This window comes from Cyrtonyx montezumae, unplaced genomic scaffold (genome assembly GCF_038088225.1).
Source record: "Cyrtonyx montezumae isolate F1298 unplaced genomic scaffold, pur_monq_1.0 scaffold_9, whole genome shotgun sequence".
Taxonomy (NCBI): domain Eukaryota; kingdom Metazoa; phylum Chordata; class Aves; order Galliformes; family Odontophoridae; genus Cyrtonyx; species Cyrtonyx montezumae.
In genome coordinates this window covers 13,032,501-13,057,953 of record NW_027072100.1, presented here as the reverse complement: position 1 = coordinate 13,057,953, position 25,453 = coordinate 13,032,501, and the positions used below count along the sequence as shown (strand labels likewise).

Here is a 25,453-nt window from a genome sequence, read left to right as displayed (position 1 = left end):
CCCAGTTTTTCCTGCAAATGAGCAGTGAAATTCCAAAGGACTCTATCAGGAGTTAAAATCACTCAGTATATATTTGCCAGCGCATGCAGTGTTTATTTTTAAACAGTGCCAAAAGTGTTTATAGATAGAAACAACAGGACAACCCATAATTAAATAACTGTTTCTGCTACATCTGCTATTTAGCAACTTGAAGGAAAATAATTTTCCTACAACAAATAGGAATGGTCAAGAAAGCTCTCAAGTTTGGGCCCATTATTATCATATAAAACAACATATTAGTTGCTTAGCTACCAATCATAAAAGAAGCCCAATTAAAAATGAAAGAATCTTAACTAGCTGCATGGAATATAAAAGTGAAAAGTTAAAAGCTGTCAGGTGGTTAGTGGAGAAAATACTGGAAAGTGATTGACAAACTGGGCTTGCTTTGCTTCAAATTTGGCTTTGATTCAATAAATGATTGACACACTGATGTCGTCTGAAATAGCAGACTGTGCTTTGGAGAGGCTATTTAGCAGCCCATTGATTGACAGGTTACTAAAATTGTCCCATGGACAGAGGTAACCAAACAGAGCTATATTTTGACAGGTGGTTTTCTTTTTTTCCCCACCTGTATTTACTATACATTTTATATTAAAAGCAGAAGTAGAGAGAGACCCATAAGAGTGTCATTCAATTTCCATGAAAATGCTTGATGTCTCCTTTTGTAATATTGTTCCACAAAACTAGTTTTCCGTCCACCCATTAAGTATCCAGCTTTTTGTGGGAGACTCTCTGAGCCAAACTGAACAGCCTCGGGCTCCTTAAGAAACAGAGCCATGCCCGTGAAAATGGAAGCGTTTGCCCATGGCTGCGGAGCACGCTCACCCTAGCACAGCAGGAGTGAACAGTGTGGCCAAGCAGATTTCTTGTCTGGCAGTGGGGCAGCAGGGAGAAGCTCGGGGCGAGCCGGTGCCATCGCAATGCTTGGTCTCACCAGCTCCCATAGGCCAAGGGTGAGTACTGAGCTGGAAACTACTTCAGTAAGATGGGAATTGGAGGAACTCTCAATCTCCCCTGAAATAAACGAAAGGAATTCTGACACTGCTGGCTTGCTGCTTTGGTTGCAAAGAAAAAGCCTTCCAAGTACCGATGATGATGAACAAAATCTATTATTTTTAACTTTTTTTTTATATTAAAGAGGAACACCACCCAACTTTATTTCTGAGTAAGCATGAGCTTTGCTTATGAGTGCTATTCCTCTCTGCTCTCTGCCTCCAGACCCTCCCAGAAGCTAGTTCTCTGAGTATATTATCACTCTTTCACTTTTAACACTGCTAATAGAAAGCCAGTTGCTATTGCTGAACAATCAAGCTTTCTTGTTTCTAAATAATCCCTCCTTTTTGTTGCCCAAATATTCCAGTTAGGAAGGATGCTACCAACTTCGTCTCGCAGTTTTTATTTTTGATATCTTAGACTGCCATATCACTTTTATGCTCCCGATCTTATCCTTCTGTAACTCTCAGCTTACACTTACAAAGAATTCCTTTGCTTTTGATCTTCTACTTCTCAACACTGTGCAGTTCACTGATAAACTCCATGCCATTTAACCTAAAGAACTTCGCACACTGCTCGCAGGGGAAATATTAGGGATGAACACAGTCAGCTTTGGTGTTACCAACTGAAGTTGGGCACCTGAGCTTGCAGGTTGCACTCTCCAGTCACAGAGTGAAAGATCCTGAGCATGGCTGGGCTGGAAGCTGCCCACTCAGTTCCATCCTGCCATGAGCTGGGTGCCCCCCACCTGCTCAGGTTTTCCCCTCCTGCTTATAAGCTCCTTTCAAGTCCTGGAAAGCCACAGTGAGGTGTCTCTGGAACCTTCTCCTCCCCATGCTAAAGCCCAGAGAAACACTGAGTCAAAAGAAAGAGCCTGTTTCCTTTACAGAAACTCTTTCCCATCACGTGCTCAAACCAGATTCCACAGGAACCCCAAGAAACAGTATTTCTGACACGTGCTTATCTACTGGAGTCAGACCAGGAGCTGCACACAAAGGCAGCCGAGCTCAGCCCTGCTCAGCTGCTGGCAGGGGCAGAGCACAGCAGCCCTGAGGATGCCCACAAAGTGCTGCTGTGCCCACCCCAAGCTCTGGCTTCTGGCCCAGACACTTCTGGCCTCTAACGCTTTTTATGTGCAATTATTGCTGTTTGCTAAACGAAAACTTTGCTCCTTACTTTAATAAGAGTTTTGCCTTATTAAAATTAAATTTCAATGAAGATACCATTGAATATTTTGTCCCTTTTTCTGGCTTTAGCATTTCAGTTAAACTTTTTCTGTGTTATTCATTAAACAAATGTGCTTGGTATGTGTAAACCACATTTATTCATTTATATTCCCTTGATGTTAGAAGAAATCCCAGCGTGGCTCAGCAGGCAATGTGGTTTATGATGAGGGGCAGTGCAAAGAATTACAGGTTCCCGAACTATTTGGCTGATCCAATTTTCCCCAGCCCTTATCACGGGCAGAATATTAGACGCTTTAGAATGCACCAGTATTATTTTAGCCCCCCAAATATCGGATACATCAATTATTTCAATTGCCAGCATAATTTTCTTCCTTAAGTATAAATAATAATAATAAATAAGCACACCAATGAAAGAACGAATAGGCTTACACTGCACAAACAATTCATTATGGCATAATGGAAAGCATTCATTCCAATACCATGGTGATTGGGTGCTTTATAATTAAATTATCCAGACAGATAGGAGCATTTGCATATTTTGTCACATTGACACGACCACTGCCGTCTTTAAAGCAATCTTAATCCCAAACATCTGTGCCTTCCCCTCGCTTTCCACTCGAGGCAAACAGCTTCTAACCCAATTCAGTGCTTCCTGTTTTTCAGTTTTTGTCATCTCTGTATTTCCCCCAGTTGACTTGCTGCCTTTATCTGGATGGCAACTCAGCCTTTAAAAGCAAGACAGAAACTCAGCATCAGGAACGTCGCGTACTTACTTCTGTCTGCAAGGACCTGCCCCACCCCGCCCCTCCATGCCTTCCAAGGAGTGGAGATGTTCCACTTGCCTGGAGAAATCTGCCTCTTCCTTCTCTTTGGGCTGCTCTTGAAACACCAGACTCATGGGGACAGAGCGCTGCGTGTCCATCAGATTTCCTACAAGTAGGAAGTGCAACGGGATAGATGCTCCAGAACGGCCCAGGTTCCTCCACTGAGGTCCTGCTCTTCACATCCCACCAGCCCTGTGCAGGAAATGCTCTTACTCCTCCTTCCCTGATGGTCCTTGTTTTGTTTTGAAATGCTTTGGTTGCATTTTGTGCTGTTTTGTTGGTGGTGGTGGTGGCGGTGTTTTGTATTCTTCGCATTATTCGCTGGGAAAGCAGCAAAATATCCCACAAAACCTGACACCATCTTCAAACATGTTCTTTGCTTTCTACTGCAGTGAGGTATTCAGCAGTGCTTATCACGTAGTGCAAAACGTGCCCGCTTCATAATTTCAACATTCATGGAATATTTGAAAAGTCTGTGCATCGCATTTTTTTTTCCTGTAAAATAAGACATTCTAGGAAAAAAAACTTTTAGAAGAACACTGCTGCTTTTTCTCCCCCAAAATGTCAATTCTCATTCCTCTTTTTTTTTCTGTATCTTTATCCAAGAACTCTTCTGGGACTGCAGTCCATTTGCTGCCCAGATATATCTGATTGTTGTTGTGTTTTGTTTTTTTTTTTAATCTCAGATGTTGGTGTATTTTTAGAGAAGGGAATAAATGCAGTAGTCCCGCTCGCCTGCCGAGCCAGGGCTCCATTCAAAACCTGCTGAAGGAAATGCAAAGTTTCTGTACTGCAGTGGGAACAAGCCTCAGTTCAAACTGATTCAGTGAGCTGGTTTTGCTGGTTGGACTGGGAAATGGTATTACAGTGTTGCTGCATTTACTTCAGAAAAAGCGAAGTGTTTATTTCTGTTTTTCCTTAAACTGGAGATTTGTTGTGATTTAAAGAAGGAAAATTCAGTTCCTAAAACGAGAGCTTTCAGGCTGTTCCAGTCTGCAGCAGGTTTGCAAGACTGAATTATAAATTCTGGGAATAGGATGTCGTAGTTAAAAAATGCATGGTGAGCCTTTATGTGTAGTTTTGAATGAGATCTTAGTGATATTTTAGCTGATGACACTGTGATGGGAGATGAACCACAGATGTGGCTGAAGGTAGCTGCAGCCCAAGCTGCACAAACCATCGTGCTGCTTTAAATCCTCGTTACTCGGCCACAGAAGATTCTCTTTTTGCAGTTAGATGGCAGTTCAAACTCAAATGCCTTTTCTTTTTTCTTTTGGCAGCCAAAAGGTAAATCCTTTCGCTGAAGATTAGAAGGCAAGGGGCTCTGGAAATGCTGCCTGCTGTTACTTCAAGCGTAAATTATTTGCAATATCAGGATTTCATCCCAGGAAGGGAAACGTATCCTCTCCTACCACCGCTCCAAGCTGGGCTAACTGAGCTGTGAGCAGAGAGCTGCTGGAAAAGGGGAAAACAGAATTTACCCCAGTGCTGCTGTTCTACCCCTTTGTGGACACAAAAGACTGCTGCAAAGCATGATGAGGAGGATTTATGGAAACAAAAGCAAACCCAGCAGAAACCAACACCATAATTCTATGAACAAATTGGTATTTATCTCAGTGTGAAAAGCGGGCAGCAAACAGTTCCTTCCAGTGACCAGGAACAAGCAAAGAAAGAATATACAGTCACAAAACGAGGTACAACTAGAAAGGAATATAATAAGAAGAAAGAGTTTGGTAAGTGCCTTCTGTATGTAGAAAAAAGGCCTAGGCAAGATTACATCTGTCACTCAGCAAAGAGAGAGAGCTTTTGACAGATCACCCTAAGAAAGCCTTTTTTACTTTCATCTTCTCTACGGGAATCAGCTGTGATCAGATTGCAAAAATAATCAAGACCAGTGTCAGAGGAGTGAGAGCTCTGTCTGCAGTAGGAAGAAGAGTTTCAAGAGCACTTGGAAAGCACACAGTGCACGTCAGGCCATTACACTCACCCTACAGCAGCTTTGGAGATCCCACGGACCATCCCTGAGGGCTGTGGCACATCAGTGGCTGCTGGAGAACTCAAACCGGTGCAGATAGAGAAGTCATCTATCTTGGCTTCCATAAGCTTCTGCCACTGTCTTATCTAACAGACTCACAAGTGGGACATCTTCAGGTGATGTTTCTGCAGGGGCTGGGAGAGGCCACACAGCCATCCTCCAAAACTACACCTCGGGGCAGTACCTCCTATGCTGTCCGTAAGGAATAACGTCTTTAGGGGGTTCTGGGCCCAGCAGTATTCAACATCTTTATTACTGTTCTTCTAAGAAGGTGGAACAGAGAATATTTTGCATGATATCTGCAGATGGTACCTCGCTAGGGGGAATGGCAACAGCCTTTGAAGATAGCAATGTAATACAGAATGATCTTGACAAATTGCAGAAATAGTCTGAAAAAATAGGATGCAATTCAAGATGAATCAGTGCAAAGTTGTCACCGATGCATAATCAGCTGTTCAAATATAGGATGGGGACAACTGATTACAAAGCAGTTCTGCAGGAAAGCATCTGGGGTTACAGTGAATCAGAAGCAGTACATGAGTCAACAGTGTCATGCTGTTGCAAAAAGGGCATATGTCAAACTGGGACATATAAACAGGAGTGTCATATGTTAGACATGTGAAGTAATCCCACTTGGTGCTGGGAAGATTTCAAACACAATAAAGCATCCAGCTTTTGGCGCTGCACTCTGAAACATATGCTGTCCAGCCACAGCACAATGAAGGGAGTGCTGGGTCCAGAAGCCATGACCTACACAGAATGAACGAAGAGTGTGGGGTTACCGGTGAGTAGATGCAGTAAGTCATCAAATATATTAAAAATTGCTGCAAAGAGGGAGGAAATAAACTGTTCTCTGTTTCATTTGAGAGCAAGAAGAAAAAAAAAAAGGGAACGAATATGCTTCCATATGCATTCAACAGTAGGAGAAATTTCAAACTGTGATGGCACGGGAACAGATTGCCCAGAGGGACTGCTAAATCTGCACGGTGGTGGTGTGTGAGCCTGAAAGGGGAATGGGGCATGGCAAATCCCATCAAGGGCAGAGGCCTGCAGCACCACTACCAGCACTGCAGCCACGGAAGGAGGGGCACTGGGCAGCACTGGGTGAGATGAGGGACTTCAGGTAACCTGATGAGGTCTCTGCGACTGCTCTGACTGCTGGAAGCCGTCACTGAACTCAACTGCACACATCGCATTTGACTCTCTATTGCAAGTGAAAATGCCTGCAAACTCTTCTGTAACGCACACCAAATCTCATGCATTACCTTAAAAAATCAGCCCCCAGAAAACCCAGGAGCCACAGCCGTCACTGCCCCACTGTGTTCCGTGTAACCTGCACCTGAGCAACACGCCCAGCGGGCTAAAGGTGGGGGGACAGAACGTCGTCCCCATCCCAGCAGGGAGTTCAGCTCATGCCCCGAAGCATGAGATTTGATTACTCCTTTCTGAACACGCAGAACTGCCGTTGCTATTACTGGTCATAACATTTTGTCAGGAAAGGGAAATATTATTCTGCGATGTAATAAAAATAGATAAAATTCAATACGGCTTCAGAATCATTTGCTGCATTTCCAAAGTAAACGTGAAGCACCCATCAGGATTATTCCATTGGATAAGCCAAGGAAGCCTCCAGTGCTATCTGCTCATTTTATTATCCCTAATTTTCAAGCGTGCAAAAATGCTTTCAGTAAATATTATGGGTTCTTCCTGTGCTCAAAGAGATGCTAAATGACCTTCACCAACGTAGTTATAAATAACAGGAGGAGGGAGTGCACAATTTCTGTACAGTCTCAGCTCTATTCGAAGCTATTGGCGGATTCTGACCACTGGATAAAAATGGACACCAGATTCTGCCGGCTTTTTTTTTCCCCCCTTCTTCATAATCCCATCCCAGTTCCCTCTTGAAAGGCATTCTGTTCTGTCAGCCATAATGGCATCTGCTGGTGGAGACAGGAAGCCATAAATCTGTAGGGTTCCTCTCAACCAAGCCTTGTTAATGCTCCCATTTATCACCGAGGATAGGGTGCCATCTCACTAGTGCTCTGCTAGAAGTCCATCTTCTCAATTTCCCCTTCCCAAAGGAGTAACCATTTAAAACAGTGACTTTCTCATCTTGCATGTTGAGACTGAAAACGCCACTGATACAAATACCATGCCCAGCATGGAGCATTTGGATTCCAGCCATGGCTGGGAGAACAATAGCTGCTCCTTGCTGATCCCAGGCTGCCCTGGAGCCCGGCCCTGCTCCATCTGTGGGTCGTGGCCATCCTCCCTGCGAGAGGAGCAGACCCAGGTGGGGAGGTTCATGTCAGAGAGGTAGGCTCAAACCCCCACCCCGCGGTGCATCCCAACACATCGCACCGGCAAGAAAAGCCTCGTCATCTTACGAGGGGATCCATACCCAACTCCTCAGAACTATCAACGATTCCTCATGGTTATCTCCTAATAATCAAACTACCCCAACCGGAGGTGCAGTACTGTTCCATGCAACCAGAGGGGAGAGGAAGGGGGAGAGAAAGGACGTGATCCCACTGGAAGTACCTTCATTTTTGTGACCTGGGTACCAAGGCACTGACACGGCCAGGTTCTGAATCTCGAACTCAGGAAGGTGTCATGCAAAAAGGAAATGGTTGGTCACTGTGCTCCAGGAGCAGCACCACGCTGACATCAGGCACCGACCCCTCCTGTCCCCGCAGCACCAGCACCACTGCACCGATGCTGCTGGGCCACGCTTTGCCCCACGCCTGCAGCAGGCAGCACACAACCCCAGGTGCACAGCAGTGGGATTTCACACACGCTGCATCGGGGTGCAATGGGACCGAGCGATCCTGAGCGCTTCGTGCAGAGCTGCTCGCTCCAGAGTGACTTAAGCTCGGCAGAAGTGGAAAAATGAGTATTTTACGGTAGTGTTCCCCTGTTTTATCTTTCAAACCAAGCGTCTGCTTGCACCAATAAATACTTTGGGATTGCTTATACAGCTTGGGGAAGGCTATGCAATACTCGAGGTGAGATCAGCGAGGTGGATGCCTTCACACACGCAGCCTGCTGTCGGCTGCAGAGCTGGAAGGTCACGGCGGGGTCTTCCGTGGGAACCCACTCCCCAGCGGGAGCGGGGAGCAGAGGCACGCCGCGGAGCCTGGCCCCGCTGCCCTGCTCTGAGCGGGACGCAGACGGTCCCCGAAGTTTCGTCAGAAAGACAGAAGTGGCAAAGCAGCGAGGAGAGCAGCGAGGAGAGCAGCGAGGAGAGCAGCGAGGAGAGCAGCGAGGAGCTCAGCTCCGCACCGAGCGCCGGGGATCGGCTGCGGAACGATGCGAAACGCGCTGGGAAAAACAAATCCCGCAGCCACGAGAACGGAACGCGCTCGATCCAACCGCGTCCCCCCGCGAACCTCGAGGTGCTGCCGGCGGCCGTGGGAACAGCGCTGAGCGCCGGGACGGCTCGGGACCAAAGCTCCCCGAGCCCACCCCACGCGCCCCACGCGGGTGGGGGCGGCCGTGCGGGACGGGGCACGGCGCGGTGATGCGCCAATGCGGTGCAGGTGCGGAGGGACGGGGACGGCAGAGATGCGGCACCGCACTCCCGCCCCGCGTGGTCGCGCCCCGAGGTGGGCACGGGAGCGACCCCGACTTCAGCGAAGTTTGCGCCGAGCGCGGGACGGCCGCGGGAGGGGACGCGGCCCCGGGGCCGCCCCGCAGCGCCCTCCCACGGAGGCTCCGCGCGGGGACGCGCGTGGGCCCGGGGCTCGCGCGTGGGCCGAGCGGCGGCGCGCGCTGTCTCTTTAATAAACTGCGCGGAGTAAATTTCCTCCTGTCATCCAGGGCGCGGAGGAGGAGTTTGTTAATGTGCAGTTTGCTCAGCGGATCGATGTTTGCTGGCATCGCCTCGCCCTGCCTGTATGTGTGTGTGCGCGCGTGTGTGTGTGTGAGAGAGAGAGTGTGTGTGCGCGCGCGTGTGTGTGTGTGCGTGTGCGAGCGGCAGATTTCCTTCCCTGCGAAGCCTCCCTGTCCTCTCCCATCTCACTCACTGCCTGGCATCTGACAGCACGGAACCTGCAGCGCTCCGCGCGCACGCACACACCGCGCAGCGCTCCGCATCCGCGCAGCGCGGAGGAGGAGGAGGAGGAGGAGAGGGAGGAGAGGGAGGAAGCAGCCAGGCAGCCCCGCAGCCTTCCCAGAGCCGCCTTTCTAATATATACGTCTCTATTTTGTTATTTATCTCTTCTCGCTCTCTGGTACCGTGGGAGCCTTTCGTTTGCTCCTCAGCTTGGATGTTTGAATCAAAGCAAAGCAAGTGTTGCAACAGTTAAAAAAAAAAAAAAAAAAAAAAAAGCCAACCGAAAAAAAAAAAAAAGAGAGAGAGAGTGAGAGAGAGAGACAGAGAGAAAGAAACGTAGATCTCTGAAATAAAATAAAGGCAAACAGGTTCCTGTGAGCGCAGCGAGGGGGGCCGGGGCTGAGGGTGCCGGGGCCGCGGCTGAGACGCAGGAACACGGCTCCGGAGCGGCTCAGGGCTCCCGGATCTGGGGACAGAAGTGAGATTGGAGAAAGTAGAGCGATGCCAAGGAGGAAACAGCAAGCACCCAAACGGGCTGCAGGTAAGGAGAAGCCATCCCCTTACGCAGCGCTGTCTCTCCGCTCCTTCCGATCCTACCCCCCATCTTTATTATTACTGAGGGTCACCCTCGCCTTCCCGGGCCGGAGCTTTATTTATTTCTCGCCCTCCCCCCCTCCCCGTGTCCGGAACTCCCCGTACCGCTCCGTGCCCTCCGGCTGCGGCCCTGCCCGGGGCAGCCCGGCCCCGACCCCCTCCCTCCTCCCCGGTCAAACTTCCCCCCAACTTTCCTCCTCTCTGTCCCCTTTCCCCCCCCGTCCCCTTTCCCATTCCTCCTCTCCGTTTCCCTCTTCCCGCGTTTATTTATTTATTTATCCATTCGCCCGTTTATTTATTTATTTTCCTTCTTTTTTTTTTTTTCTCCTTCCCCTTTCTTTTCTTTCTTCCTTTTATCTTTATTTTTTTTTAATGTTTTATGTTTTGTCCCCGCGGTGGTTTTGTTTTCCGGCCGTGTGCGGCGGTGCGGGTCGGGGTGCGGAGCGGTGGCAGCGCTGCCCGAGCGCTGCGTGCGCCTGAAACGGTGCAGGGGCTGCAGCGCTGAACCCGGCGGGGAAGTTCAGCCTTTGATCATCGGGGGTGAAAATTGCAGCAGGAAATAAAGCGCAGCGTTGTGACTGCTGGAAGACAAGCCGCGTTTTCAAATCCGAAAGCCTTCTTTTGTTTTTGCATCCCAGTTCGTGTGTCTGCGCACGCCAAGTGCTGTTGCAATTCTTCTCTTTTATTATTATTAATATTATTATCGTCATTTATTTATTTATTTATCTATCTATCTATCTCTCAGGGGAGGAAATAGTTTGCAACTTCGGGAGCGTTTTGTTTTGCCATTCCTGGGGTGTTCTGTCTCTTTTGGGGGTCCGAGGAAAAGAAGCAGATGAGTGGGCCCGTGCAGTGCAGCTTTTTGGAGAGTTCTCTTCCAGGCTGCTTAATTGCTTTTTATTTTATTTCAATTTTTTGGGTGCTGTGATGGGGTTTTGTTTCTGGGAAGCGCAATATGGAAGTTCATTTTTCTTCTGCCAGACCCACCCACTGAAAAATCAGCTTTCCAGTTGATTGCCAGCTTTGATTTGACATTTGATTGATCACCTGTCATCTTGCTGCCTTTGATCTATTCATTCTTGATATATATCAATAAATCACTCACCATGGTAACCCAAGTGCCAATGACGTAAGGCTTGCCCTCTAGATTCTCTTAGCCAGACACACACAATTATTATCTTGTTTGGCTTTTAATGTAGGCGGGTCCCCCCCCCCCAACACACACACTTTTTTTCTGTGTGCCCTTTGTCAGATCAGTTCTCTGAAGAAAACTAATATTTCGTGTTTGTACTTTCAAAACGGCCTATTAGTTTTCCCACTCCTTTCTGAATCTTTCCTTGATGTGTCGTGTCGTGCACGGGACAAAATGCACGGGCAACTTTAGTGACACGCTTGAATAAACTTTGAAAAGTAGCTCTTGGGATACACGCAGAGGGAAATGCTCTCTCCGAGAAATCAGGAGGTGTGTAACTTTCATGAACTTACACATTTTGCCTTATTCATGTGGGTGTAGGACAGTGGCATGCAGGGAGAGCCTTTTGGGACACGAGCAGCGATGCACCTACGCAGGCTGCCAGCGTGATGCCTGGCAAGCAGCAATCCCTTCCAGCTGTAAATGATAGTCAAGCTAGGCACGGATATGTATTTATATATATATTCAGAAGAGCTCTCTGACGAGTTGCTATTATTGTTTTATTCACAAAGAGGTTCTATCTGAATAAGGCATTAACGTGTTCAACTTGCAGGATAAATAGCTATTTTTTCATGGATGCTGATCATCACAGTGACAGTGCTAGAATTGCTCCTTTTTTCTTTCTGTCAGGACTAGGAGGCTTCATTTTATTTTATTTTCAAAGTGGAATTTTCGCTTGCAGCGTGTGCAGTATCTTCCTGTAGCAGGGGCATCCTGTTCTGTTTTAGAAACACAGGCTGTGCAGAATAAGTAAATTCTTGTGAGCAGAGCCCATCCTGTTGTTTCCCAGGATTTCCCCGCTGAGGATACAGTCAGAAATCTTTCTATCCAGAACACTGCAGTGTTTTGCGAGTCGTGGTGAGGAGGTAGAAATCCGTATGGCCATAAAAGCATCTCTCTGTCTTTATTCCCATTCTGAAGCATGCCTTGGTCTTCCGCAGCGCGTTTCTGTGATGCTGTTTGTCCTCAGAGCAGTGTTGGTTCAGGTGAGCAAAACGCTGCGGGAGCAGTCCGGTTTCATTCAGCATAACTGATCTGAAGTCGGTTTGTACATTTGCAGTAGTTCTCCTGCTTTGAAGTTGTATTTGTGTGTTTGTGGGGGGCAGGGGGGTTTCAAAGAGCAGACATGCCTCTTGTGTGTAGTTCTTAAAACTGACTTTCATTTTCAGGATAGCACTGAGGTTCTGTTTTGCAAAGTGAAAAATACCTCAAAGTGACGGTAGACAGACTATGCAGCAAGAAATGAATCGCTCATCAAGGCTGAGAGCAAATCTCTTTTATTCCTTTTATTTAAAGGAGTTAATACATTATATATTACTTAATTTTCACTCGTATTTATTTTTACTTGTACGAGTTCAAAGGTATCAGTTGCACTGCATTTTGTCTTGATGGCAGCAGAGATATTGAAGAGAAGTTTGCAACTTTTGGCTCCCTTAGATAGTTCACCTCCAGCGGAAGAAAAATGATAAGCCTTATGATTCTGGACATGCCTGCTTTTGTCATTGCTTAAAATTAAATACTATGCACAACTGTAAATAATTACTACCATGCACTGACTTTGAAAGCAGGTTTCTAGTTTGATTAATGAATAATGTAAAGGTTAGAGAGAACCAGCGAGTGAATCAGAAGTGAAGTCCTGCTGCTAGATGAAAATCTATCTGGAGAAATATACATGGCAATTTTGTCCTGTTCTATTATTAATTTTAAGCCTTGTATTCCTAAGAAATATATTACAGAGCATTGTGATGAAACAAGGTAGTGTAATTGGATAAACGGGATGCTGTTTGTGTTCGACGACGGGGATTTTTGATCTCAAATTATACTTTTAGAGATACTTTATTGCACAGCAATGCCCAGAACTATGCTGAATGCATTTTGTTCTTTCCAGCGCCGAATCTGCTCCGAATCCTCATTCTTTATATATGGTCATACCCATTTCAGTAATTCTTAATGCAGGTTTTGGAGCTTGTGATGGCACTGTCTGTGTTAGTATCGGACTTCTGCTTACAGTAAGCGACCTGCTTGTGCTGTCGCCTTCCTCCCCACGAGTCACAAGGGCTGTGCAGACCGCGGGCCGAATTCTTCTCTCGTTCAGGTACAAAGCAGGAATAGCTTTGCTCGCATCACTGAGGCTGCGATGAGCACTGTCTGCCCCTGTGAGTGAGAGGAGACCCAGGCCCGGGAACTCTTCGTCCTTCCACTCAGCACAGCCACCTCTGGGGTAGAGCTCTTGTAACGATCCCATAACAAATGGTAATACATTAACAGAAGGGTGGAAAAAAGGTGGGAGCAAAGCAAAATTGCTATTCAGATTTTATTCCTAGGGGTATGAAATAGCTTTCAAACACAATTTCACTGGATTAAAATCTCCTTTCCCCTGCAGCTTGTTTAAATGTGCATATTTTATTTTGTGATCGTGAATGGCTAGTTTGCTTCTTTAAAGCCTCAAAGATGAATCTGGACTTAACGCCTTTTCCGAATGCGACGTTGTCCTTCTTTTCTTTCTGTCCCAGCTCCAATAGGCTATCTAAGAACCAAAGCCCTTGGAAAGTACGATGGGAACAGATATCAGCCACATTTATTTTGTTTACTGGTGCAGCAGAATAAGGCAGTCTTGTTTTGGAAAAGTCCCCAGATAGTGGCCAACAGAAGATGGGTAGCGGTCAGTGCGTTGGAGCTGCATCTGCACTTCAGTTGTAAGGGTTATTTAAAATAGGAACGTATTTAGAAAGTGAAATTCTGCTCCTTTAGAGAGCAGAGTAGATGGCCAGCTAGGTCTGCCGTGTGCAATTCTGTGATGAAAGGAAGCAGTATGTACATGTATTAATAACCGAGAGCGTTGTGGCTTTTCAGGCATTATTTGTATCCTTTATTATACGGGAATAGAAATAGTTTCCACGCAGGCAGCACCGAATGAAACTGTAGAAATGGCAGCACTGCTTTGTTTAAACGTCCTCCAGAAAAGCAAGTCCACATCAAAACCACCTACATAGCTCATGCCTCAGAACCTTTCAGTTACCGTGCTCATCGCGATGCTGACAGATGACAAAAAAGCCAAGGCGTTCACAAACAGGAGAAGGCTTTAAATCCTGGTTAATTAAGTACGTACCAAAATAGGCACTTCTGCAACTGAAGAGCCACCAAAATTAGTCGCCATCTGCATTAAAATCTTGACTCGGGCTGCAGAGCCCGAAGCTGCAATGTGATTCCTTCCCATGTCAGAACTCAGGCCCGGACAGGACAATTTGCAGTCACGCTCAGTTCAGCTGTTTCCTTATTTCAGCTTGAATCTCGTGCCTCAAAGCACGGCGCATTATCACTGTATAAAGAGTGGGACTTACCAAGAGTTTCCATCAGTAAATGACATAATCTTAGAGCACTTTTACAAATACGCTCATTGTCAGAAATTCTTCTGCGTAAACGCTCTCCCTCCTCTGTGCTCTCTAATGGAGAAGCCCGTTTTCCTCAGAGCTGCAGGATTTTGCAGTTTCCTCCCAGTGCTTTCTCCCCTGCTTTTTGCTCCCACTGGCAGCACCCACCTGCAGCAACCTTTTCCCCTCGAAGAGGGCCCTGGAGTTCCTCCACAGCCCAGGGCTGGGGTGAGCCGTGCTCCAGTCATTCTCCTCCACATCCCAATGAGGACATCGCTCCCAGAGAGCAACTCCAGACTCACGGGGTTGGGGTGGGGGAAAGAGAAAAAGGAAAAAAAAGCTGTCAGTTGCTGTGGCTGCAGTTCCCAACTTAGCAGCAGCAGAGGGAATGGAACTGTACTCTATCAATTACAGTTGGAACCAGAGGCTAAACACTTATTGTGTTAAGCTATTGTGCAGATCTTAAGAGCTCAGATGTGAAAAAAAATACCATGTCAGCTCATGGCGGGGAGAATACGGCCTGGTTCGTCTACTGGGTGATGTGCTATTAGCAAATGCAAAGAAATGATTCGAATTCTATTTAATGCCTCTTGGGTTGAGACATGTGTGTGCCATATTATGCCTTAAAAAAGAACATCCTACTGACCTTACAGCTAAAACAACCCTTTGTTTTTCCCTCTTCTCTGCAAAATGAAAATATTTGTGAAGTTGTACCTCTGAAGCGTGCTCATGCAAGCAGAGAGACATTTTCATCTGTCTCCGAATCTGATATAGGAGTCAATTGGAAACACATTACACTCTTAGCTGAAGTCTCACATTTCATTCGTGCAAGAGTGGTGGTTTTTCATTACCTATTTAATTACAATAATTTACATCAGAGTGGGTCCAGTTCTGCATCTCTTACTCAGCACTTTGCTTCAGAGGGTGACTGGTTTGTGTAAAGACTGTCTCTGTAAGACCGGGCTGTTAAGCTATGAAATTAGTGCAAGTATTTGTTTAGCAGCATTTTGCATCTGAAGAGGGACCAGATTCTCCTACCCAGCTTTAAAGCATAACCTGCCTTTAAAATCTGGGGAAGAGTTCTGGCTGTAACTCGTGTTGCTGAGGGTTGCACGCTGCTCTTTTCTAGTGCCTGCGCGACTGACATGCTTTACTTGCTTGGCTAACTTCACTTCTCAAACACATTTCCACTCTCTGTGTTAATTATTGAACAGTTTCTTGCTACTAGTGGATGATACAGTCTTTAAAAAAATCCTTTTCCTGATGTGCTGTGTGTGTCACACTGTGCACGTGAGCAGCAGCTCTCAGGTAGATGCACGAAAAGCCTTCTGCAAATGGGAAGTGTAAAAGTTCCGTGTAGTTTTTGACATCAAAATCAGTTCTTCCTCGTTAAGGTGACCTCTCACTTGAGACTACTGAATCTTGGCACCGAGTCATTTTTGCTAGATTATAATAACAGCTTTTGCAACACCGAAATGCCTTGACAGCGACTAGGGTATTTTTTAAGGTTTCAAGGAGAAACGCATCACAGAAGCATGCTGTTTCCCATTAGATTTACACATCTCTCTTTAACTGCCGGCTTTTCATTCGTTACCTTGTGAGGTTTTTCAGGCAAAAAGTGGAAAAACTGGTCTTATGATCTAAGTGTTGCATTAAGTGTTTCATTTAGGAAAATGAAGAGAATCTTTGTTTCCTGAAAAGGACTGTTTTTCCCCTTTGCCCTAGGAAAAATGAACTCGACAACAATAGTTACAAAGCGAGAGGATTAGATTGTGAAAAATCCGTATTTCAAAAGGTGCAGCACCAGATTGTTCCAGTTATTGGGAAAATGCTACTCCTAAATGAAACCTACAGTCCTAAATGTTTAGGAGATAGCTCCCTGCCCTGTGCAAAGGATGGGTACGTGCCCATCTGGGAGGGGAACATGCTGTTCTCACTGATACAAGCTGGAGAGTTCAGTAGTTTAGAGCAGGTTTTGAGTATTCCACCGGTATCAAAACATCCAAATCTCTGTGATGTTGGGAGTTATGTCCACTGGAAGTCCTTTGTTCGTGTGTGTTTTCTGTAAGCCTCCAGCTCCTGGTGTCTCGTGATTATCCAAGTGCCAAATATGTATTCTAAAAGGAAATTTTATTTTAAACCCCTTGCTGTGGAGAACTGGAAATATCGAAAGCATGCAGCCTAAAGGTTCTCCTACCAGAAGAGAAATATCATTATCACAATGACTCCTTTTAGCATCTCTTAATGTTCAGCTCCTCTCGTGATTTTTGAGAGTGTGATTCGCGATTCTTGAATAAACAAGGCTGTGATGTTGCATTTGGATGATTCTCAGGATGAAGCATGCAGTGTGTGCATGAGTACATCATTTTATGTGTATGCACACATAATGCCAGTAAGCAAAACACATAACGTATTGATGGAGTGGAGTTGTGTGAGGAATGACTCTGAATTTGTTGCTGTAAGGAAAGCAGTTTGGGCTTTGGAAGATTGGACTACTGGTTCTTGAGAAGTGGCTTTCACTTGAAGTTTCACAGAGATTGTTTTTATTGGCAATTAAATCTGGGAAGTTAATAGCCAGTAACTGTTCTTTAAAGCCTAAACCCTTGCAAGTGAGAAATGCACAGCCTGTCTTTTTTACAGAAATAACCAGGCTCAACTTTATTGGAAAAAAAAAATTACAACTAGCAACATTAATGCTGTATTTTTATTGTATTAATGCAAATGAGATGCTGACTTCTTTCTTTCATCTCCACAGCTTGTATCTATTATAGCTCTATCTTATTCCTTTCTGTGTCTTTTTTCCTTGTGTTCTGTAAACCGTATTGTCTAATGATACCGAGGCTCATTACGGTTACTCACGATGCTGAAGAGACCATGGGAAGCATCCTTAGCTCTAGATGGCTGGAGAGAAGCAAAACTGCTGAGCACTTGGGTAAAACTGATGCAGGAAAACATTCCCACTCCCATTTGGGGAAACCATTAAAATGGATAGGTCAAATCTGACGCGAAATCTGGCATGTCATGGAAGGAGCAGGTCATTTTTAATATACATCCCAACATCCCAACCCGACAAAGATAAAAGCAGTGAATTTTTAAGGAGCTCTCTGGCTCTTCCTGCATCCCTCTCGTAAGGCTCATCTAATTGAAAAGCCTCTTGCATTTGTTTTTGTGCATGTAAAAGAGAAGAGAACCAACTTTGCGCGAGGCCCAATATTCCACACTATCACCAGAACTCTTTCTGGTTGCTTTCTAAGTCTCTTTGTTCATATAAAATTAAGACCCGCTTATCTTAAACTGCAGCCAATCTCATTCCATATTGCTTTCATAAGTTAAAAAATGCTGTTAAATATTCCCAAAGCGACTTTGCTGAAGTTAGATTTGGACTGTTTATGTGCAGAATTTCTATAGAAACAAAGCTCAGCACCCAATTCTTGTTTTTAATGAGAAAAAAGTAAATCACTGTAATACCTTGATAGCAAAGATTTTTATAGTGAAAGAGCAGATCATGATGAAAATCTGCACTTTGATGCAGTTTGAAATGTGCATTTCTATCACTGACCCTTCAGTTGGATGGCGGTCCTGTTGTGTTGGGTTTTGTTTTTGTTTTTCTGTAGGAAGGAACAATTTTACTCTGAATTTTCAGTGTATAAACACTTCTGTGTAAGTTGCACTGGGAATTACCACATCCGTTCACAAAGTCTGTAATTTTCTTGGTGCATATAGGAAGAACTCATTTAGTGTCTGCAGTTTGAGCAGACAAAGAAAAAAAACAAACGGGATCTTTTTGTGATGTACAGTTTTGTATTGAAGAAACAGAGTCTCAGTCTGGCCTGGTGTGTTTGTGTACCAAAATTAATTTTTTACATGGTTTTCAGTCTTGTAACATCTCTGAGCACAGTACAAGTTGCATTAAATTAACATGTGAAAGGAGAAGGAGGCTAAGTAGTTATATTGATCATCTGTAGCATTAAATGTTAAAAAATTAATAGCTTTCTAGTGCTTTTGATTAGCTTCATGGTTCCTGCTCATATGCACTCTTTGATAGGAAGTGGAATAATATTTCTTCACACCTTTCTTCCAAGGATTCCTCACCAATGCTGTGTACTCTGCAGAATGACCCCAGTGAAGCAGAGTATTTTGTTCCCATTTTACAGAAAGGTAAATTGAAGGCAGGCGGTGTTGGTTGATTTGCTCAAGGTCAATCAGCATTTGGTCCTAATTCGCTCCTCTAGCAATTAGATCACATTAATATTGTCAGTGCACATCCAGCAGAAGAGGACTGGGCTCTGTTAACTTCAAAATGGGGATGTTTTCTGGGGGAATAGTTTTAATCTGTGTAATTTTAAGTAAGTTTTTTTATTTTTCTCCATTATTTTTGGATGCATTGTTGGTTGGTGATAAGGTTCTAGACCAGAGCATTTCATTATGGTTACTTCCCCCCCCCCCACACACACTTTTTATATTTCTTTGTCAGTCTGAGATTCAGCTTTGTATTTCATATATAATGCCTTGCTCTGAGAAATATAAAAAGCCTACTCTAATTATAGTCTAAAGAACATGCCTATTTTCTTCCACGCAAACCACCAGAGGTGGTTGGAAATCTCAGGTGATGAACTCTGAGGCTCTAAAGTTAAGGGTCCAAATCTCTACGTGGGCGTCTGAGGAGGGGCTTGAATTGTCAGAAGCATTCAGCCCTCAGCAGTTCCCATAGACCTTTTTCAGTTCTGTCTCTTGTGTGAACAGGAATTGCTAAGCCTTGATCAAGGGCAGCATTGTTTTTTTCTAAGCGGAGATGTACGTATTGCCTATAGAAGAAATATGGTGCAAGTAATAGCCTATGGATTCATTAAGGATTGTTTATGTTTATTTTCACACCGTATTACCTTTCAGGAACGGCTGTTTCAGCCATTATATTGACAAGAACTCAGAATAAATCTTAGGTAATTGAGGGCTAATCTGCCATACCTGAGAGACCACCTGCTTCCCCTTGTCGCAGGGGCCGGAGCGTTCAGGGCCAAATCACCAGGTAGGGCTTTCTTCTCAGGAGCTGGGGACTTGGGAAGCTCTCCCGTGGCTCCTTTTCATGTGGAAATTAATGCTCGCCTCTATTTCTGAGTAGTAGGTTGTTAGAGTTCATATGCAAATGCTGAGGATGGAAATTTGTCTCTCTTTGATAATTGATATAATGAGAGATATATATTTTCGTGGTCCGAAGTCCTTGAACTTGAGCCTTGTGGACGTAATTTATGTTTATTTCTTACTCTTATTAGCTGCAATTTGGCTGTTGGCGCCTTTCATTGCCTTGGATTGAAGGGAGTGTCCCTGTCCCCTCTACAAACAATGCCCTTTTAGGGTTCCTCATCCTGCATCCTTGCCCAGACGTTTCCTAGCCTGTCAAATACTGTCATTTCATTCCTTACAGATCATTCACAGTACGTCTCCTGTTGCACACACAAATAAGGAGCAAATGCAATCAAGATGCATCATCGTTTAGCATAACAAATAAAAGCCGATCTGTGCAGATTTCCCTTAAAGCATCTCTTAATATGTATTGTCAAAATGTCTAAAGATGTCTTTTACTCATAGGCATTTAATTATTTCTGACAATTAAACTAATATTCAGAGCAGGAAAAAAATAAGGGTATTAAGTATTTTCTCTTGTCAAAAGCTAACAAAACATCACCCAAACTCCTTCAGTTTTGTATTTCAAGCATATAACTCAAAAAAGCCCTTAAAAACTATTGCAAGTCCCCATTTCACAACCCTGGAATTTATATTTGAATGTGAGTAAATTGTATTTCTAAAACCGGACCAAAATTAAATGCATGTCATTAAAGCATGTATCACTTACGAGCAGTTGGTGATTAAAAAGGAGTTGCTATCAATTTTTAAGTCTGCACTGAAATGTAAGGGCAAGGAACCCCTCGGGCTGAATCAGGGACTCAGACCTGGCTTCTGTAGGCTTAGCCAATTATTGTGGAACTCGTATGTGAGGAAAGAAAAAAACAGCTCATATAGTGTACACCAAGTCATCAACCTTTCCTGTGATCCGAGTTATGGATTTATTTGTTTGTTTTTGTCTGATGATCCCTCTAGCCAGATGGATTGAGGCAGCATGCTGTGGATGAGGCAGAACGAGCAGCCAGCCCTGCTGCTCAAGGCTCAGCAACGTCCCCTGCCTGGCAGCCCTTTGACATGGGAAAAGTTCAGCTGTATGATAACAAAAAGGGGAAAATAAGGGAAGAGGCTGAAAAGAGCAGGAAACCCATGGAGGTCTTGAGAGCACTGTTGGACGGAGGCTGGGAGTGCTGCATAGCCCCAGGCACAGCAATAACATCTATATCATGGACACAACAATACGTGTAGTCCAGATTGTTTGCATTTTTCTGTTCAAAGGCTTGATTCCTACTGGTTCTAGTGTTTCCAGATCTAAGCTGTTCAGAGTAACATTTTCCATTGCCAAAATCTGTGTTTCCTTTATTAAAATGTTCTTCCTGAAATTTAGGGTAGGACGTTGTTTGGCAAAAATGTAAAAGGCGTATGTCAGGGTTTTATTTCCCGAGCTGCAGGACCACTGCTTTCTGGCAGTGACGTGAACGTTTTTCAGAGGTATCTTCTGCCTTCCCCGAAAAAAAATCCACCCAAATTTGTCTGACTTACAAAGTCGAAAAGTTGCCGTTGCCAAAGAATTTTTAGAAGGTGACACAGCATTCTCCAGCATGCCATCTCCACCACGCAAGCTCAGTTCTCGGTTTCTCTTTTTCAATTACATTGCCTTAAAATATGTGTTAGCTGGGTGTAAGTAGGACAATTGCTTTCCCTGCTGCGGGACGGCCATGGGTCTGAGCAGTGAAAGCAGAGCACGGACGGTGTCAGCTGGAGCCCGGATGGGGTCTGGGCTGCTGCTCCTTCTCCACAGCCCACATCAGCAGTGGGCAGGGGGAGGTGTGCTGTCCCAGCACCATGGGCACCCTCAGTGGTGTGAACAAAGCCACTTTTTGCAGTGCCCATCTGCTGTCGCTGGGGTTGAGGCGGACGCTGGGCCTGGAGGAGCGCGCGCCGTAGGTAGGCTGGAACTAAGTGTGGAAAGTACTGGCAGCCACAAAGCAACTCAGAGCAAAAGACAAAGAATAATGCCAAGAGTTTCAACCACAGATATCTGCTTAGATATTAAAAAAAAAAAAAAAAAAGGCCCTGTTCCTTTGAGATCTGCTCCCATGCTGCAGCATGCCAATGGCAGCAGGGCCGAGCAGCGCTGCCGCGGAGCAGCCGCCATGTGCCCCGCTCAGCGCACGGCTTTCCGTTTCGTTCACTCTGTGGCTCCTTGGGAGATTTTTTCATAGAAATGGAATCTTTCCATCTGGAGCTGAGCGACAAAAGTTGAACCAGGAGCAGGGAGAGCAGAGCAGGACGTCTTGGGGACGCTGTTTTGTGTCACCTCCTCGATTCTGTATGTTAAAGAGCTAAAATCCTGAGAATGTTAATCTAGAAAACAGCCACCCTCACATTACTCTTCGTCTGTTTCTGTGAACTTATTAGATACTTTATGATCTTGTGATTTGGGTTAAACAGAGGTAAATCACTTGGAGAAATATTTATGGGGGTTGGGGGAATGTTATGACATTGACATCTGGGTTTCCACTTGTTTGGATTAGGGACATTTTACCTTAATCATTCCCAAACATCTCTGCTAAAATCCCTTCTTTCATTTTTAATCACCTGTGAGGTACAACCAGGCGGGTTTTCAATCGGTGTCTGCGTGCTAAGGGAAAGTGCTGAAATTCGTTGTTAGGGCGAGTATACGAGAAGTCTCATTTTTAGATTTGTCTTCTGTCATTAATGTAGTTTGGAAACATTGCAGTTCAGTTCCAATGCACTATTTTCAATATATAAAGTATGTGCAGGGGAGCGAGGGAGTGGTTATGACTTTCTCCAAGGAAATAAGCATCTCTTAGCCATCGTCCTACAACTGGGAACGTTCTAATACGTGACATCTATATTATTTAACCTAATAATTTATTTTTTTTTAACAGTGATGTAATGGGGAGAGTGACCTGGACTTTGTAAAAGTTCCCCTACTTAGTGCAGATTCCCAAGGGCAGTGTAACATTCTAGACAGTGTTTTATATGCCCTGATTAAAATGTAACGTATTTTTGCATTTCCTGTGCGGTGACCTGTTAGTGCTCATAGACAGAACACTTAAGGAGCAGTTACAAGGAGACGTTTCCAAATGTGCCTAATATGCAAGAGTTTTTATAACATTCTTATTTCATTTGAAATTGCAGCTACAGCAGGAGCCGTTCAGACGGCACATTGATTTAACTTTTTAATCCACTGTTTTGCTACGTCAAGTAAAATAAATGTTTGTTTTTAGCTTCTTTTTTTTTTTTTTTTTTGCATCTCTAAAACTCATAACTACTTGCTTTCAGCTTGGGATCCTAAAGGGAGCTACATTATCTGAGATTTAAAGCTCGCTTTTTGTAGCTGCTTTTGCACAACTCCCCCAAGAAAAAAAAAATTCAAAAGTACAACTTTAGCAAAAAGGGCTTTTATATCTCTATCAATTATAGAAACACCAGCTGCAGTAGATTACAAATGTGTTTGGCTGATTGTGATTTTGTGTAGGGAAAACTGTCACTAGGAGCTGGATTCTGTTCTCCCTGACAGCACTGGGATGTCGCGCAGCTCCCTGGGTGCACTTGGTCAGAGCTGGAGGGGGCACGGGCAGGAGGATCTGGCTTGGAGGCTGCCAACCTGCACGCTGCCAGATCTGGCTTTGAACATGCCCTGGTGCTAGGAAAAAATACGGAGCTGCTGAATGCAAACACAGTGTGGACTGCGTGTCATGGTGCGTGCGTTTTTCTGAGTGCTGAAACAAAAGCTGTGCCAGTGTGTAACCTGGACCAGAAACCTCTGGGGAGGATCAGTGCAGCTCTTGTTGTTGTCTGTTTGTTTTATATGCAACGCATTTGTTTACTTTTACATTTTCGAAGAACAAAGAGGGGGAAAATGTACTACAGAAGAAAAATTTCCCAGGCCCATAAACGTAGAGGAGTTTGCAGTATCGCAATAAAGGAATTTGGCTTCAAGGCGGCAGTGCAGGATGGGCAATTTTGCACTTTGATAGTGTTGAGCTCAAGAAAAATCAGTGTGCTGAAGTGTGTGCAAGTCATACCACTCTGCTAATAATGCCGGGATAAAACGGCAGCAGCCTAAGGGCTTTCAGTTGGTAGCACCTTAGTTACTGTTTCATTCGGTGTATTGTACTTTGAGCCTCTCTGCAAGCCCTTGGTTGGGCCCTGGTTTATTTTAACTACGAGAAACCGACATCGCAAAGTTCTGAGTGTATTTTACAGTGAAAATGCAGTTTCCTATTTTTGTTTAATCCCAGGAATGTTGGCATTTTCCAGGCTGTCAAACAAATGAGTGCACTGGAGGACAGTTAGATGTGTCTATCTAGTTCATCTAGCTAATCTACCTCATTTCTAATGTGCCCATCACTATGGTGTCTAGGCAGAAAGTATCTGCCTTGTTTTTGCTCTTTGTTTTTATTGACTGCGGTAACTTAATTGCGTTGAAAGAGCTTTCAGATCCATCTGCAAAAATAATAACAAAAACATTATCAGAATAATGATTCATTTTTGCACTTCTGCTCAGAATTGCCCCGTTCTTTTATGAGTACATTTGGTTAGTTGATTATTGTTTCCTCATCTAGAAGAGGTTGTATTTTAGAGGTGTTGTATTGGAATTTTACCTGACTCAGCAATGACTCAAAACTTCATTTGCCATCTGAAGTGAATTCACTCACATCCTCCGACTTGCTCCTGCTCTCTGCTGAAGCTTACTTTGAGTACTAAGCCACCCAGTTTAGCACCTGCATCCGCTCTGTGACCCTTTGCCATATAAAACATAGGTAAAGGTAATAAAAAGTAATAGAGCTTATGGCTTCAAAAATTATGTATTCCTTTTGAAGCCCTGGTTTCTATTAAATTTAATTACTTATCTCCCTGCCAGTTAGGTAAAAATGCATCGTAAGACGTAAGCAGTTTCTTGATAGCAGAGGCCTGAGGTCCATAAGGGAGAAAACAACCTGCTGTTCATTACAGTACCTGTGCATGTGCATGTGGTTGTCACACAGTGCATGTGGTTATCACAGTCTGCGTGTTTTGGGGGGACTGTGAGCAGCAGCAGCACACTGTGTGTTGCCAGTGCCTGCCATCAGCGTGACTGGTCATGGTAAGGTTAGCAATGTGCCTTACAGTGGCATCTTCACAGCCACGTGCCACCTTCTGCTTTTGCAAACTGTGGCCTGAGAAGTAATCAGTCTGATGTCAATAAACTGGTGCTGAAGGCCAAGTAAGCAGCACGGTGCACACTGAGGTAAAGAGTTCATTGAAAATGCAGCTTTCCAAGCTGTAGCTGAATTTGATTTCAACTGTACAGTTCCACACAACCCTGTTTCTACTCCTCTCCTACATGTGTTGAACGTGTCTCTCTAAACCTGCCCCTAAAAGCGAATTTCATCGGGAGCCAGACGTTTCATACGGGACAGTGATTCCTAGTCCCATCCTGCCTGGCAGATCACAGACTCCCATCCTGCGGCCCCAGCGTGGAACTTGGGTTCACACACACACAGTGGACCATTGCTCAGGCTGCTCACTTAGTCCTGGGGTGATCAAGTAAGAGACGCATTACTCTTTGCAAGATTTCCTTTCAGCTTCCAGGTGGACTGAAGTATGGACGTGATTACATTTCAGAGATTTTTGTATGATGTAGAACAAAAATTATTAGCAGAGCTGGCTCAGCAAGGAATTTCTGATGTAATCTATACCAGTTACAACGAAGGGGTGTGGTAATAGGGAAAGAAAAAAGAGGGCTAAGTGTTTATCCCCGTTGACTGAGACAGAAAACAGGACTGGCAGGATGACAAACTGGCATAACCTTATGTTAGAAAGTGCAATGATTCCAACAAAAGTTCCAGTTACAACTGGCTTTTAAAAGAACCAGGCATGGGAAAGGATGGTTTCTTGGAGCATCCTTCAGCATTAACACATGAAGGAGACAGGATGAATCTTGAGGAGGCGAGGCCTGTGTCATACAGTGTCTTTAGGCACTGCGGTGGATTTATGTTAAATAAGTGTTAGGAACTGGTTTTCAGGGCTT

At 44.7% G+C, this 25,453-nt stretch overlaps 1 protein-coding gene across 2 annotated transcripts in view; it reads left to right on the top strand.

The window, feature by feature from the left end:
* Positions 1-9,176: 9,176 nt before the first annotated feature.
* TSHZ2 (teashirt zinc finger homeobox 2) overlaps positions 9,177-25,453 on the top strand; it is a 201,995-nt gene continuing 185,718 nt past the window's right edge. For both annotated transcript variants that reach the window (XM_065754319.1, XM_065754318.1), the window contains exon 1: positions 9,177-9,673. In XM_065754319.1, coding sequence (XP_065610391.1) covers positions 9,634-9,673 — 40 coding nt within the window. In that variant the 5' untranslated portion in view covers positions 9,177-9,633. The remainder of the gene's footprint in view (positions 9,674-25,453) is intronic.